This window comes from Onychomys torridus, chromosome 2 (assembly GCF_903995425.1).
Source record: "Onychomys torridus chromosome 2, mOncTor1.1, whole genome shotgun sequence".
Classification (NCBI taxonomy): Eukaryota; Metazoa; Chordata; class Mammalia; order Rodentia; family Cricetidae; genus Onychomys; species Onychomys torridus.
In genome coordinates this window covers 2,202,772-2,219,988 of record NC_050444.1, presented here as the reverse complement: position 1 = coordinate 2,219,988, position 17,217 = coordinate 2,202,772, and the positions used below count along the sequence as shown (strand labels likewise).

The 17,217-nt window shown below is 37.2% G+C and overlaps 1 protein-coding gene and 1 pseudogene across 3 annotated transcripts in view; both read left to right on the top strand.

Annotated features, from left to right (window-relative positions):
• Positions 1 to 15,402, top strand: part of Rb1cc1 (RB1 inducible coiled-coil 1) — a 74,806-nt gene extending 59,404 nt beyond the window's left edge. Inside the window, exons 16-24 of one of the 3 annotated variants that reach the window (XM_036177535.1) lie at positions 1,017 to 1,182; positions 2,831 to 2,939; positions 3,146 to 3,266; positions 4,720 to 4,768; positions 6,343 to 6,390; positions 8,673 to 8,731; positions 11,036 to 11,172; positions 13,077 to 13,147; positions 13,848 to 15,402. In XM_036177535.1, coding sequence (XP_036033428.1) covers positions 1,017 to 1,182; positions 2,831 to 2,939; positions 3,146 to 3,266; positions 4,720 to 4,768; positions 6,343 to 6,390; positions 8,673 to 8,731; positions 11,036 to 11,172; positions 13,077 to 13,147; positions 13,848 to 13,925 — 838 coding nt within the window. In that variant the 3' untranslated portion in view covers positions 13,926 to 15,402. Of the gene's footprint in view, positions 1 to 1,016; positions 1,183 to 2,830; positions 2,940 to 3,025; positions 3,267 to 4,719; positions 4,769 to 6,342; positions 6,391 to 8,672; positions 8,732 to 11,035; positions 11,173 to 13,076; positions 13,148 to 13,847 lie in introns of all 3 variants that reach the window. The other 2 variants (XM_036177534.1, XM_036177533.1) reach the window with 2 other exon arrangements.
• On the top strand, positions 7,153 to 8,666 carry LOC118577374 (annotated as a pseudogene).
• Positions 15,403 to 17,217: the final 1,815 nt, after the last annotated feature.

The window sequence follows — 17,217 nt, the reverse complement described above, 5'->3', positions numbered from 1 at the left end:
TTTATCTATAAATTTGGATGTGTGGATAAAAGATTCCTACTGATTTTATGCATAATTTCAGTTGCTATAATATTAGTTGTACATTGCTACCAAAATTATAATAAAAAAAAAATATTTAAGAGTGAACAAACTTTTTACTAAAAACCCTGGTTATAAATACATCTCTATTCCAAAAACATTCCAGTGTCTTTTAAAATCAAGCAAATACACAACAAAAATGAATTCTCTAATAATAACACAATAGCCTCTATTTTATTGTAGTATGTTTTAACACTTAAATAGAGAGGGTTTGAGACTAAGTCTGGCCATGTAGACCAGGCTGACTTATACTATGTGAAACCGAGGCTGGCTTGGGTAAGCTTGGAGAAAACTTGATTGCTGGGTTTATAGACATGAACCACCATGCCTGGATTATCTCAACAGTTTTGAAATTGGTATTTTAGGAATACTTTGAAGGTTGAAAGCCAATTAAGATTTAAGATTAATAACCAGTGTGTAATCATTCACTCATGTTTGCTTTTTCTTTACTTGGCCATTCTCATCTCTGCTGCCTTGTCAGCAACCCCTAAAAAATTAGCAAGTTTTGACTGAAATGAGTCCGTTCAGGAATACATACATTTTCTTTGTCTGGAGAATTCATTTTAGCTTCATTTTTATTCATTGGGTATCCAAATGAGCCAAAATCTATTTTATGAAAATTAAAACTTTCCATCTAAGAAGTCACCAGGTGTGTGCTTCCTTTTCAGTTTAGAGGGATGAATTTTGAAGTGCCTGAGAAGTACATTGGTTTCCTAGGTGCTGGTGGAAGCCCTGATTATGCCATGTTCTTTTGCTGTCATTCATCATGTTACTTAAGACATATAGTTCACAGTTTTCAGTCAGGAACACAGGATTTACACAGAAATATATTTCTCATGATCATGGGTTTCTGTGAGGTAAATAACCTAAGTATGATATTTGATATAGTGTAATCATGTCTATAATTGTCTTTTAAAAATCTCTTTTCAATTTTTAAGTCCTGCCTTTGAATCATCCAGAGAAGATTCTTCAAGCTTAGTTGCTGAACTTCAAGAGAAGCTTCAGGAAGAAAAAGCTAAGTTTCTAGAACAGCTTGAAGAACAAGAAAAAAGAAAGAATGAAGAAATGCAAAATGTTCGAACATCTTTAATTGCTGAACAACAGGTCTGTTTTAGATCTGAGGAAGCTAGATAGAAGCCAGCCAAGCTAGTTCTCTGTGCAGCTAAGGAGGGTTCTTATGTTGTTTGTGTTTCCATTACTTGGCCTTCTTAATGTTTGTTTGACCTTCATAATAAAAGCATTTATTTAAAAAGAAAATTTAAGAATAATATGTCACATGAATGTAGCTAGCAGTCTGTAAGAATTATCAACTCAGGCTGACATGGAATCCCTTCTGTTGAGAATATGAACTTATAGCTTTTTTGGCACAACTCATTCTACATGTTATTAGGCTCTTTTCTCTGCAGATTCTCACTGTGTATGTTCTTTCATAAGAACATACTAAAAGGAAAAACTTGATTTCACATTCACATAATGAATTAACTGATTTGACTGATTGAACCAAAAAGTGTGAGACTAACAACTATCTTAGTTATCCTAAGTTCAAAGTGTTGTTTTAAAGTAAAATACTAGAGAGATGACTTCTAAGCTATGTTACAGTTTCAAGTAAAGGCCAATTGGTTCTTATCTCACTGCTTTTTAATTATAAATTTGCTTATTATAAATGGTAATTACATTTAATCCATTTCATTACATAAATAACAGAGTTCATTAAAATAAACAATGGTTAATATGCTTTGATATGTCCTAATTTCCCACATGTAAACAGAATTAAGTTGCAATTTTTTTTTTTTTTTTTCAAGATAGGGTTTCTCTGTATAGTCCTGGAACTCACGTTGTAGATCAGGCTGGCCTCGAACTCACAAAGATCAGCCTGCCCCTGCCCCCTAAGTGCTGGGATTACAGATGTGTGCTGCCACCACCACCTGGCCCCTAAGCTGCATTATTAACATTCCCTTTTGAAGGGTCTTACAGTGTGCTTCTTAGCCTGAACTTATGTTTAGTTTGTTCTTTACTCTTAGATTTTATCTAAAACTATCAAACAGTTTTCCTGTTAATGCTCTCTTTTACCATTAATGGATTCCTAAAAATGTGGGGCAAGGAGGGAAGCTAAGCTGATAAAAGAGTCAGAGTAGGTCATTTTCTCATGTATGGATTTGTTCTGTTTTAGGAAGATTTTAGTGAACTCTTATAAATGAATTGTTTGACAAATTTAACTTCCTGTGTAAATGAAACTGCAATTAAAATGGCCAGTTATAAAAATCCCTCTAGGGAATTGGCTGTATAAACATCTTGTAATGAGAATGGGTGAAACCTGGGGAATAATAAGTTTAGTCACTGTACAGGTTCAGAGGCCATTGCAAATGTCCAAGTAAAACAGAGAGAAAGAGAAGTACATGCTAGTATGGTAAGCAAGAGTTAGGCAAAAATCAACAATTTCAGAGGAAGGAAAATTACCCAAAGAAAAAGTCATGTATGCAACAGCACTCTTTAAATTGTTCGTTTTACTGCTTTCCCTAAAATATCAAGCATTTGCTAATGCCTTCCTTCTGACAGTACAGGCAAAAATGAGAAAATAAATTTTGTTTTCAAGGTAATGAGTTCTAAGAAAATATAACCTTTACTGGAATACATAGAACTTTTGCTTCATGTGACTCCATAAATATACCTCAGATAAAAGTACCTACAACTTTGTTTTCATAGCATTGGCTGCTAAGTATACGCAGATAATTAACTATTACTGTTGTTTCAGACCAATTTTAACACTGTTTTAACAAGAGAGAAAATGAGGAAAGAAAACATTATAAATGATCTTAGTGACAAGTTAAAAAGCACAATGCAACAGCAAGAGCGCGATAAAGGTCAGTGCTGTCTTGTAACACGATTTTAAAAAGTACTTGTGAAATGTTTTCAGTTGAATAATGATTATTTGAATATGGGGTCTTAGATTTGATAGAGTCACTTTCTGAAGATCGAGCTCGTTTGCTTGAAGAAAAGAAAAGGCTTGAAGAAGAAGTGAGTAAACTGCGTACTAGCAGTTTTATTCCCTTGGCACCTCTGGTTGCAGCCCCAGAGCTTTATGGAGCTTGTGCACCTGAGCTCCCAGGAGAGACAGAGAGATCAGCCGTGGAGACAGCAGATGACCGAAGAGTGGACTCGGCAATGGAGACAAGCATGATGTCTGTCCAGTAAGTAGGCCTACCATCCACTGAGTTCATCAGAGGCATTTCAAGTCAACAGGCCTGTAATCCTAGCTTTGAAGGATGCCAAGGATCACATGTTAAAGCTCTGCTAGTGCTACAGAGTTCAAGGCCAGCTGAAACAATTTAGTTGAGGCTCTGTCTCAGAATTACAAAATATAACAAAATAAAAGGCTGTAGTGCAATTCCATTAAGTTAGAAAATTCTGAAGAAAGGAATTTCTCTGTAACAGTACTGGCTGTCCTAGAACTCACTTTGTAGACAAGGCTGATCTCTAACTCACAGAGATCCACCTACCTCTACTTTACTAATTGTTCTCAGCCTATATGAAAGTGTGATTTTAAAAGACAAAGCATAAACATGCTAAATTAGAAGTCATAAATGATAGAAAGTAATCCAGAGTGGAAACATGACCTGCAGGGGGAAGTAAACCCAAATATATTTTATATTCAGGAAAGGCAGTTAAATAAAACAATGTAGAAAGCTCAGTGTAAGGCTAGGTACATGAGAGCATTTGTCTAATATCCCCGGTGTGATGGTGATGGGGTGGGGGACAGAGGCTGGCAGATCCTCAGAACTCATTGGCTAGCTGTTCTATCAGAATTTATGAGTTCCAGGGTCAGTAAGAAAATGCAAAAATGGTAGTAACAGTCTCAAGAGGGCTCCCAATGTTGACCTCTGGTCTTCACATATATGCACACACATCCACATAAACATGTGCATAGACCACACACACCATAAACAAACAAACAAACAAACAAATAAAAAGTAAATACATAAGTAAATAAATAAATTTAATGATCAATTTTTCCAGATTTTATTATTAACAAAAAGATGGGTCTCCATTTGGAAATTTTAACATGCCTTTATTTAGATGTGTAGTTATTGATGCCCCTAAGTAGGTAGTTATATAAATATTAATATACAAGTAGATATTGGAATGTTGTGGAGTAAACAAAAAGGATCTAAAGCCAAGTACAATCAATGTAATATCTGGAGAGAGCTATATAATAACATCATATACATTTCTTTGAAAATAAATTCATATAGGGAAAAAGTGTTTAATATCTTTCTAATTTCAGGAAGTGTCTGAGTTTGTATACAGAATAATTCTGTTCTATATGGGCTACTTTTGAAATTTTAGTACAAGTTTTTATGCTACTAAAGGTATCTGAATTAGTAGTAATAGTTAAGCTTCTATTATCTTTTTTTTTTTTTTCTTTTCTTTTTGATACTGGGTCTATTGAGGCTGTCCTGGAACTGTGTAGACTACTAGGCTAGCCTTGAACCCACAGAGATCCACCTGCCTCTGCCTCCCAAGCGCCGAGAATAAAGCTGTGCACCACTATGCCTGGTTAAGCTTCTAAAATCTTCTTGATGAATGTACAATTCAAAGTTTTAAAGTGCTTATACTTTAATAACAATCATTCTCTCACTTTAGAGAAAACATGCTATCTGAGGAGAAACAGAGGATCATGCTTCTAGAACGGGTGAGCAGACTTTCTGTGAAGTGCTTGTCTCATATGATAACTACAAAACAAAATTAAATGTTTTCCATTCTGAAAACACTAGGTGTGCTTTATAAATTGTCTTTTTGTGATAGGTTGAGAAATTCTGTCATTGGTTCTCCATTAACAGTCAGCAGTGACGTCAAATCTCACTGTGTAACTTCCCAGGGAATGGCGTCTATGTATGTAAAAAGCATACATTTTATAACAGCTCAGCAATCAACAGTGTAAGATGAATAAGAATTTCAGCACATTTAATTCAAAAACAAAAGTAGATTATCTTTTTTGAGATGAGCAAGAATATAAGAAAATGAATGAAGATTGAAGTAAGTTTTTAATAAATATTAATTGAAATGAACAAAACAAGTTGGCAATAAGGAGCTTCCTTGCAGTTGCATACAAAATAGTATACATACACCCACAGAAACATACACATACACACCAAAAATAAAGAGAGAAAAATTTGAAAATTCATTAAGTTAGAAAATTCTGAAGAAAGGAATTTCTCTGTAACAGTACTGGCTGTCCTAGAACTCACTTTGTAGACAAGGCTGATCTCTAACTCACAGAGATCCACCTACCTCTACTTTACTAATTGTTCTCAGCCTATATGAAAGTGTGATTTTAAAAGACAAAGCATAAACGTGCTAAATTAGAAGTCATAAATGATAGAAAGTAATCCAGAGTGGAAACATGACCTGCAGGGGGAAGTAAACCCAAATATATTTTATATTCAGGAGAGGCAGTTAAATAAAACAATGTAGAAAGCTCAGTGTAAGGCTAGGTACATGAGAGCATTTGTCTAATATCCCCGGTGTGATGGTGATGGGGTGGGGGACAGAGGCTGGCAGATCCTCATGAAACTAGCCATTGAGAGTTCATTCTCTTTTCAAAATACTTTCATTCTTTAGATCATGAAGGGTTTTTTTTTGGTTTTTTTTTTTTGAGATCCACCTGGCCCTGGTGATGGGATTAAAGCCACCACCGCCCGGCTGTTTTTTTTTTTTAATATTTATTTATTATATATACAATTAAATATATATTATATATATCATAACACACACACACACACACACATACACACACACACACACATTATACCTGCATGTCTCCCTGAAGGCCAGAAGAGGGCACCAGATCTCATTACAGATGTTTTTAAGCCATCATGTGGGTCTTTATTCTACACAAGCTTAGCTGTGTGACAGTCCAAAGTCAAATGTCTCGTTTTATTCATATGTGTCCTTTCCTTGTTTCAGTATTAAGCACCTTAGAATCACACAAGATGTAGCAATGCATTGAAGTGCAGGTTCCACCTCTTAACTAACAAATCTTTGAGGATAAATGAAGATATTTATTGTATGTTTAAATTCTACAGCTAATGACAAAATTTGAAAACTTGAGGAAGTAAGTCCTAGGACAGTATAGCTGGTGTTCTCATTCTCATTAAAGTAGTTAGTGGTCAGAACAGTTAGAACAGACTCTGGACACACACAGTGTGAAGATGAGAACCGTGCTAATCACTGAAGGATAACCCATGGCTCTTTCTCTCCCTCTAGACATTGCAGTTGAAGGAGGAAGAAAACAAGCGGTTAAACCAAAGACTGGTAAGAGTTTCTGGTTGTCTCTTTAGTTTGTAGTTTGTTATAGTCACCTTCCACCTGAAGGACACATGCTTTTCTAATCTTTTTAAATACTTATTTAAATGGAGAAGGAGGCATATGTGCCACCATGGTGTGAGTATGGAAATCAGAGGAGAACTTTCAAAATAAGTTCTTGCCACCACATGGGTCTGGGGATGGAACTCAGGTCATCAGAGTGTGGTGATTCCAGCAAGGCATGTGCCACCTCTGCTGTTTTCTTTTGCCATTATACAAACAACAAAAATTAGATGTCCTATACTACTAATTAAAAAGGCTTTAAAGATGTTACCCAATACATTTTATTTTACCCAAGGGAATATAAGCCTCATTTGGCTGAGATTTTCACTAATATCTTGCTGTTTTGTTTTCATAGGGCAGTAGGGTTCAAGAAACATTTTTAGAGTGCTTTGTTTTAGAACCTAGAATAGTAGTAACCAGAGAAGCAGAGAAACTCCGATGTGACCAAGAGTTAGCACATGCATCCAGACCTGGTATCTAGAGAAGTGCACTTTCCCACTTATTTACTGTCTTCACACAGAAATATTTACATGTTGTTCTCCAGACTTAGACCCTTATTTAGAGTGAACCTTTTTTTTTTTTTTTTTTTTTTATTTTGAGACAGGGTTTCCCTGTGTAGCTTTGCGCCTTTCCTGGAACTCACTTGGTAGCCCAGGCTGGCCTCGAACTCACAGAGATCCACCTGGCTTTGCCTCCCGAGTGCTGGGATTACAGGCGTGCGCCGCCACCACCACCCGGCTAGAGTGAACTTTTAAGAAATCTGGGCCGTGTTGGAAGCGCCGGGCTTGAACCATGGCGGCGAGCGCCGGACTGCGGCCGCCAGCGCGGGCTGGGCACACGGTGGAAGTGCGGCCAGGGCTGTATCTGGGTGGGGCGGCGGCGGTGGCGGAACCAGACCACCTGATGGAGGCCGGCATCACTGCCATGCGGACGGTCGACTCGGAACCGGGTTTCCAGGCTGGGGCTGGGTTCGAAGGTCTCCGGAGCCTCTTCGTGCCGGCGCTGGACAAACCGGAGACCGACTTGCTCAGCCACCTGGATCGCTGCGTGGCCTTCATCAGCCAGTCACGGGCCGAGGGACGTGCGGTGTTGGTGCACTGCCTTGCGGGGGTCAGTCGCAGTGTCGCTGTGGTCACTGCCTTTCTAGTGAAGACTGACCAGCTTATCTTTGAAAAAGCCTATGAAAACCTTCATATCTTCAAGCCAGAAGCTAAGATGAATGAGTGATTTGAATGGCAGCTGAAATTATATGAGGCAATGGGATACGAAGTCGATACCTCTAGTGCAATTTATTTAGAAGTTCTAGTATTTTGGATCATAATGAAAGAAATGGGCCAATAGCCTTTGCTCACGAGAAGGGCGCCATCTTTGGTACTTACCACAGGGAGTCAGGCTCAATGTACATCTTACTTCATTGAACCTGTACAGTGGATAGAGGCTACTTTGTTGGGAGTAATGGACGGACAGCTTCTGTGCCCAAAATGCAGTGCCAAGCTGGGTTCCTTCAACTGGTATGGAGAACAGTGTTCATGTGGTTGATGGATAACCCCTGCTTTTCAAATACACAAGAATAGAGTCGATGAAATGAAAATGTTGCCTGCTCTGGGATCACAAGCAAGAAAACTATGAACTTAGGTCAGAGCTTGGAAGAAAACTTGATGAAGCGTACTTCTCTTGATGGTTATCTTTCATAACAGAGTCAAATTTCATTTGGAGTGTCCGAAGATAATTACTGTAGCAGATTTGTGTTGGTAGCTTACTACTACATAGTGTGTGATGTATATGCAATACTTCACTGGTCAGTCCAGGCTTTTAATCATGTAAATTTGATTTGTTACTAAAATCTTTTATACCCAGGAAAAAAAGAAAAAAGAAATCTGTATAAGATTGAACATGCATTAAAAATGGATGATCAGTCTTAACTTTACTGGTAGAATATTTATCACTTTTCTGGTTAATTTTATCAAATTTCTGAAAGCTGATAGTCCTTCCTAGTCAGATAGTAAATTTCATTGTTGCCTAAGCCCTGCTCCGTATGAGTGTTTGGAAGGGAATGGATGAAATTTAGTGCACCAAATTTAGATTTCATTGTTGAATTTACTGAACGTAAATATTATATAAGTGTGGACTTTTCAGCTTGAACACAGATTGAAGTGTGTCACCAGACCTTTCTGAGGATAGTACTTTAGATGTGTGCAGCTCATGAATGGTTCCTTCTTTTGTACCAGATGTCTCAGAGCATGTCCTCAGTATCTTCACGACATTCTGAAAAAATAGCCATTCGAGAGTAAGTATATCACTTTTATTTTGTGGGTTTTAAATCAAATTGTTATTTACTGAAAATGGTATAATCACAACGATCATTTAGACCATGCTCATTGAGCCAAGTGCTTTATGCATAGTGCTAGTGTAAAAGCTCATTGGAAAGAAAGGTTTTTCACAGTTATCCTGGAGCCCCAGAGACTATATTCTGAGTCATTCCATTACAGTTCTACCATTCACACAAAAAACCCTTGAAGCTTTTCTTTCGCTGTCTATTCTGAAAATAACTTTATCTTCCTAGTTTCAAATTGGAAGTTCTTGATTTCAGGTTACTGTGCTTCCTCCATTTTATGTTTATTTATGTGCTATAAATTCAGAGTATACTTTGAAATTTTCATCATTTGAACAGTTTAATATTATAGCTTTCCTTGTACAGATTAACCCATAAAAGTAATTGTTTCTCCTGTGGGTTTTCTGGCAGGAGCTTTGTAGTATAAAGAAAAGCATCATAGCAGTTCATGAACCCTGGGCTGTCGTTCAAGAATTACTGAACTTTAAACACTTATTTATTTGGTTTTCTTGAGACAAGAGCCTTACCTTGTAGCCCAGGCTGGCCTGGCACTCAGCATCTTCTTGACTTGCTGCCTCAAATGTTAGCATTAAAGTGGTAAACTATAGTACCCAGCTTCTGAATTAAATATTTGGAATAGATTTTTGTTGTTAATTGGTTTGAGGTTTTTTGTGTTTGTTTTGTTTACTGTTTTTTATAGTTCTTATATATCTGTTCTGGCCCTAGCATCTCAGATCTCAGTTTTATCTTCTTTGGTTAATAAAATGGCAAGATGGCTCTCTGTGCTTAACCAGCTGTGCATCAAATCATTGGTCTTTGGAACATTAGAGATAAGCTTAGCACATCTACCTCATAAGACCCTTTACCTCCTGTTATTATATTAGCTTTTGGTGTTTAATCAAAACAGTTCTTACCCCTCATTGCAGCAGTGTTTAAAACTTTTCCTACACCATGCGTATGGCATCCTCCTGTAGTCCTCATGCTGGGAAAGTGAAGGCAAGAGACAACTGGCTGCAAGTCAAAGGCCAGCCAGTACGCACATAGCAAGACTTTGTCTCAAAGAAAGGGAAGGGAGAGCTGGAGAGATGGCTCAGCTGTGAAAAGGCTAGGCTCACAACAAAAAAAAAGGGGAAAGGGGAAAAAAACTTGATAGCTGTCCTTATCATCTGGCAAAAACCTAAGCACATAATATTACTCTGGCAACTAAAATCTGAGGCTGATTTTCAGAACCTGTTAATATCTTGAGTACATTTTGAGATGTAGACACTACTAAGTGCATGTAGACAGTTCTTTAAGGTCTGTACTGAGGCTTTCTGAAGCTTGACTGAATACATGGACTTAGTTCAGATGCTTTTTCTTTTGAAATGAAGAGTGTTACACTTAAGAATTGAAATGCCAGGGATGTTTCTTGGTATAAAATGAAACATTACACAGGAAGAATTATCCTGTTACTATATATTTCTCCTACCTGGTACAAAGTATTTTTTGTTTTTGTTTTTGTTTTTGTTTTCTGAACTCTTTTCTTTAATTAGATAATGAAAATTTTATTAAGAATTTTAGTCTTTAAAAATTACCGCCAGCTGGGCAGTGGTGGCGCACACCTTTAATCCCAGCACTCGGGAGGAAGAGCCAGGCAGATCTCTGTGAGTTCGAGGCCAGCCTGGGTTACCAAGTGAGTTCCAGGAAAGGTGCAAAACTACACAGAGAAACCCTGTCTCAAAAAGAAACAAACAAACAAGCAAAAAAATTGCTGGCAGTTGCTTTAAACATCTATACAATTAAATGAAAGGGACTTGGGGGAACCATCAAGCCATCTCTGGGTGTATATCACAGAATGCATAGATTGCCCCCAGCATTGGGTTCCAGGGATTGAACTCAGGACTGCAGGTCTGTCAACAGGTTCTTCTATCCACTGTGACAGCTTCTCACCCCCTCAAGTCCCTTTCATTTAATTGTGCGGTATTTGTATGTGACCTTTGTGCATATCCTACCTACTTCAAATCATCCCTAGATTACTCACAATATGTAATGCAAATGTATTACAAATAGTGTTAACTTGTATCACGTAGCATATTGACAAAGTAGACTTGGGCGAGCATCTCAGTGTAGAGACAGGCTTCCTTTCCACAGGAGTTATGCCTGAACCATCGGTTGAATCCGGTAGATATAGAACCCACAGATTCAGAGCCAGCTGGATATTCTCAAGTTTGTATCACATGTGATGAACTCTCTCTAGGACAGTAACCTTCCTCTCCTTAGTTTTCAGGTGGGAGATTTGGTTCTCATCATCCTAGATGAGCGGCATGACAATTATGTGTTGTTTACTGTTAGTCCTACTTTGTATTTTCTGCATTCAGAGTCTCTTCCTGCCCTGGACCTCAAACCAGGTGAGGGAGGTAAGTGTCACATACAGTTCTGAAGTATTAATCTTGAGTGGAGGACATATATTCTCCTATTGTGTATTAGATACACAAATTAAGCTATTAGGAGGAAAATCTGCGCAATTTTTTTTTTTTTTTTACAAAATTCTGTATTAGTTACATAATTTTTATGGACTATTGCTAAATCTAAAATTGACTGTAGTGTTCTACAGTGGATCAACTGATCAGACTGTATAAGTATTCAACCATTATGTAACCTAATTGCAATATTACTGTCAAAAGTGTCAGTTCATTCTGTTGGCAATTAGCATATGGTTACTTGTTCATGGAGATATTACCCGTGTTTGTCAGATAAGGAGTTTAAGTAGTGTCTTTCCTACTCTACTTATAATTTTGTTTTCTTGCCTTATTCACTCTGTTCATTGAGCCATCATCATCATTGTTGTTTTGTGAGATTTGTTTTGTAGAGACACTGAGCTTTGTTAAACATGCTGAGTAACAATGCCCATTATTTGTTGGATCATTAAAGAATTCAATAGTTTTTCTGGAATTATTAGACTAAAACTGCTTATAAAATGTTTACCAAGCCAGATGTGGTGGACCATGCCTTTAATTCCCAACACCCTGCCCTGGTAGATACAGGCAGATCTCTTGAGTTCTAGGCCAGAGTGAGTTCCAGGACAGCCAGGGGTACAGAGAGAAACCCTGTTCGAAAACAAAGAAAAGAAAAAAGTCAGTTTACCCATATGAACTGATGTTCTTGTTTGGAATGGCCTCTAAACAAAAAAACAAAACAAAACCATTTGGGGGCTAGGGCCGTGTCATTTGACTACTCCATCATGCTTTTTGATGGATAAGCTATTTAGAATATCTGCGGGATGGACAGTAGCTAGATAACCATGAAAAGTGAGAAGATAAACATACAACTTATTTTCACCTTGAAATTTGTAGCATTTTTCTTATTGTTTATTTATGTTTGGCTTTTTGACAAAAAGTCTCATGTGTCCCAGGCTGGCCCCAAACTGTCCTGCATCTGAGGTTGGTCTTAAACTCCTGATCCACCTCTCTGTACCTTCCCAGTGCTGGATTTACAGTCATGGAGCTCTATGCCTGGCTTCATCTTTCTTCTGGCCTTATTCTTGGTTTACTTGTTTAAACTTTTATTTACTTGGTGGACTTTTGTTTTTCACAGTCTGGGGATCAAATCTAGTGACTTGTGTCTAAGTTGTATCCCAGCTTTTTACATTTTTAGCTGAAAATGATTTTTTAAAACCTATAAAGATTCATAAGACAAGAAAAATTCAGATATTGACACAGATTTGTCTGTTACAATTTGCCTTATTTGTATTATTTCATATGTATTTCTAAAAATGTAAATCTGGAAATGTGCATAACTATTATAATTAACTCTAAAAGACAGGGCTTTCCTCCTCATTATTGTTCTTGTACTCTCTGTCATTCTCGGTCTCTCTGTACAGGAAGTCCACTTCAGGACTTAATTTGTTTTTTATTATTAGTTTCTTACTGAATCCCAATTGTCTTGACATTGCTGTGCTAGGGACACTGGTTGTAGGTTCCAACCCACACTGAAGGGCTGCCACTCAGAAGGCTGTTTCACTTAGACCCCTTGAGAAGTGGAGGTCACCATCATTGTTCCTTCAGTAGGTGGCAGTGTTGAGTTAATTAATTGTTCATGATGCCTACTTAGTTTACTAGTGTTCATTAAAGGAGTATCTTTAAAAGCACATGTTAGGAAGTACAACAGATTTTTTCCTTCAGTAAATGAAAAAATTAGTTTCAGTGATTTCAATGGTTTTAAAAGTCTTACATGTTCGTGTGAGACCACCATTACTATTTTGATTCTGCAGTTCTTTTATTCCCATGAACTTTGAAAAATAAATTAACAATTTATTCACTAGCTTCAGGTGCATCTAGAAGACCCTGGGTCCTTGGAAAAGTAATGGAAAAGGAATATTGTCAAGCCAAAAAGGTAAGAACTATACCCTATAATAGTAAACCTAGGAATTTTATTGTATGGAAATGGTTACTAGTATTTTGAGATTTTTGCTCAGTTTAATTAGAGCTTGAGTTTTATTTAATTGAGTCTGGCCAGAAATCTTATAAGTATTGCTATTATATTTAGATAGAAGAGGTAGATTACCAACAGCTAGTGTAATTCATGTTAAAAGCACACGACATAACTGCTAGCAACAGTGAACTCTGTGTCTTTATTCATTTCCATATGCTACCCCATTGCTGAAAGATGCCCTCAAGTCTTTATTTGGAGGCTAAACTGAAATTCACAAGCCAGGATTGGTAGTATACTATAATCGAAGCAATCGAGAAGCTAAGACAGAGACAGAAGGCTAGGTAGTTCCAAGCCATCCTGGGCTTTGAATATATATGCCTGTAATCACAGTCTTTGGGAAGCAAGGCCAGAAGGGATGCTACACATGTGAAGCCAGTCTAGTCTGCATAGTGAATGCCAGGGCATGACGGGTATATAGTAAGACTGTGTTAGAGAGAGGGGGTAGCTATAATACCCGCTACGCCAATGTTAGTTCCCCAGTATATTATCACTTAGTCAAGAGCTCCTCCCCAATATTATAGCAGTAAGCAGTATGATTGAAGGGGACTTGTATAATTTGATTCAGCCATTCAGTGATTCCATTTTTTTCTTTCCCTCTTAGGCACAAAACAGATTTAAAGTTCCTTTGGGGACAAAGTTTTACAGAGTGAAAGCTGTGTCATGGAATAAGAAAGTATAGCCACAGAAGAAATCTGCATCTGATACTATTTTCTGATTTGTCCTCTAGTGCTAATAAATCACTCCAAAACAACCGGCCATCATTTATTAACAAAAGTCAACATGACAGTATGCTTCATTGGTGGACTGCATTTACCTTTTAAGTGGATACATCTTAGGAACAATAAATTCATCAAAATTCTTGGCCGAATCAAAATGGTTTTGTTTTGTTTCCACCCAAATAACTAGAAATGCGGACCAAACTAGTTAATGTTCTCCAAGGGCAAAGCCTGCACTATGGCTTGTGACTAGCCTCATTAATTGCCTGTTAATAAACATTAGCTGAATAGATACCAGTGTTGTTGTTACCAGCATTTGTCCTGTTGTGAACTCAAGAGTCCTTGCACTCTTTAACATGTTCTTTATAAAATGTATAAATCCTTCCAAGCTATTTAAAGAAAGAGAAGTGTTATTGCATGCAGATAATCGTAATTTTGAGTTTGCCTCAGAAGACTGCTAACACAAATTCTTTAATTTTTTTTTAAATACCCTTTGATATTTCAAAAAATTAACAATGTAATTTGACTGACTTTAAGATCGGCCATAAATAATGAGCAATCTTCAAAAGCACTTTCCACACAGATCATCTGGTCTCCCAGGGAAGAAAAGTCTGCACCACTGATATTTTCAAGTGCAGGACTCAGACTTCTCAGCTCTTAGGACTGTTCAAAATAATCATATTGATGAACTGTTAATTCATGATTGAGCTTCAAAAAAGATATTCATTGTACATTAACATTTAGAGGTTATTTAAATAACAAAATGGTGTATTGTAAAGGACCTGTACAATTTTAAGACAATAAAGAATTGAAAATGTAAATATGTGTGCCTTTTGAAGGTTACATTTTTAATCTATTTGAGTGATTGCTGGGAAGGGTGAAAAAAATTGTTCTGTATCAAAGAGAAACATGTTTATTGCAAAAATGTTGTTTGTATCCTGTGTAACAGTGAAGCGGTGTTCTGTGGAAGAGAACCATGTAAACTTAGACTTTAGAATTTGGCACTGAGCAAATGTACTGAAGTAGCTAGTTAATTGGAAAGAGTGTTTTCAGGGTTGTTGCTAGAGAGCAGTAATAAAATGATTTGATTTTTTTCAGAAATATTTAATTTCTTCATAAAAATAAGTTGGATATTTTTATAAATATGTACTCCAATAGAACGAAAATGGAATAAACATAGTGTATAGAATACTGAATTTGACATTAATGAATAAATGAACAAATGATTTCATATGTTTCTGTTCTATCCTTTGATGACATCTTTCTGCAGATACTATAAGTGTGACAAATGACTGTATTCTTTAACAGTTGTGTTTGTGTCTGACTCTGCTAAGGCCATTTTACCTAATTAATGCTCTTCAGATTTAATATATGGTTATTATTCTGTGGAATTATTGGAATTATTGTTGTGACACACTAAATCTCTTTCCTTAATACTGATCTTTATTGTTAGTTGTGGTTGTTGATTATTTTTGTTACATGGTGCGTTCATATTCATCTTGTCACTGTTCACATATATGTTTCAAAAGCAAGTGAAGACTAAAGTGATTTTTGTTAGAAGAGAAACAGAACGTTTCCAGGAACCTAAATTCTTTGAGTTCTTAGTTTTTTCATAAGTAGAAGCAATATGAGCTTTGTAGCTAGAATGCCTGACATTCAGTCTCAGATATGATTTTTAGATAGACTTCCATAAACTGACTCCTCATTTGTCCCATGTTTAAAAGAGGGTAATGGAACCTATATAATATAGTTTGCACTTTTTTTTTTGTTTTGTTTTTGTTTTTCGAGACAGGGTCTCTCTGTGTAGCTTTGTGCCTTTCCTGGAACTCATTTGGGAGCCTAGGCTGGCCTCGAACCCACAGAGATCCACCTGGCTCTACCTCCCAAGTGCTGGGATTACAGGCGTGCACCACCACAGCCCGTCTAGTTTGCACTTTTAATGCAAATTATAAACATTAGTGATTTAAGCATACTGACCTAACAGTGACTTTTATGTTGATCATGACCACACGACATCCATACTCAAAATCTTCAGCTTGCTGAGCTCAACTCGGAGTAGTCCTTTATTTTAGCTAAGGTACTTTCACAGACTTAACATTTAGGATTTGTTTCCTCTGACTTATCTTGTCTCACCAAAACAGCTAAAAATAAACCAGCTGACATACATTGAACATATCCTGGCAACCTCAGCAAGCATGGCAGTTTTGCTAGTGTGGCAAATTGTTTTAGCTGTTTTTAGACATAAGCCTCCACATTTGCAGTCTCCAACAGCATTTTCTCTACCTTTTAAACCTGCAATTAGTCTGTTCTCTATTACAACAGTACGTTCTGGGCTTTTTTGTTTCATCTGGATCTTTCTGTTGGAACTTCTATGTGTCTGATCATTTTAACAGTTTGGGGCCCAAGAACAAAATTTATTTGCACATCTGACAGCAGAAGTGTGTTGATGGGTGGGGATGAATAGTCTATATGGTGGTGTCTTCACAGATTAGATTTAGGAATGCCTTACATAGCCCTTTCGAGAACTGATGCTTACAAAGAGGCAACAGCATTCTGGCAAGAGTGACAACAAAGGCAGAGGTTTCTACCACATTCTTTGGGTCAAACTGGGACTCAACACATAGTTAACATGCTTTGGGTGGGGTTTGTAAAATTACATTCATTTTTAAAAATTGGGCCTGACTTGCCAAAGGCCAGAGCCATGGAGAAGCTGATCTTGGACTGGGTCTATAGAATCCTGAGCCCCAAATAAACCTTTTTCTTTTACAAGCTAATTCCCTTGGGTATTGAGTTACAACAATACTATGCTGACAGAAACATGTTACACACTCATACCCTAACACACTTACATACTCACATACACACAGTCACACACATAACGTGCATTTTTAAGAGTACTACCAATGCTCTTACACACACCCTCACACAAATACTTTTACACACATGCTCTTATACAGTCAGACACAGTCTTACATACACTCTTACACACACACATACTCTGACATATATTCACACATGCTCTTACACACCCATGTGCTCTCATGCACATTTGCATGCTTGCTTTCCTTCATATACCCATCCTTTCTTGCTCTGCTCCAGACTCCAGAATTTCCCAGTCATCATTTCTTTTTCTCTCAAAAATGACAACTGGGTGATGAAGAAAGTGTCGGTCAAATGCTTTCCTGTCACTCATGCTTGTTCCTGTAGTTTAGAAGGCTATTTGTTACGGTAAGCAATGAATAAATCTAAGATGGA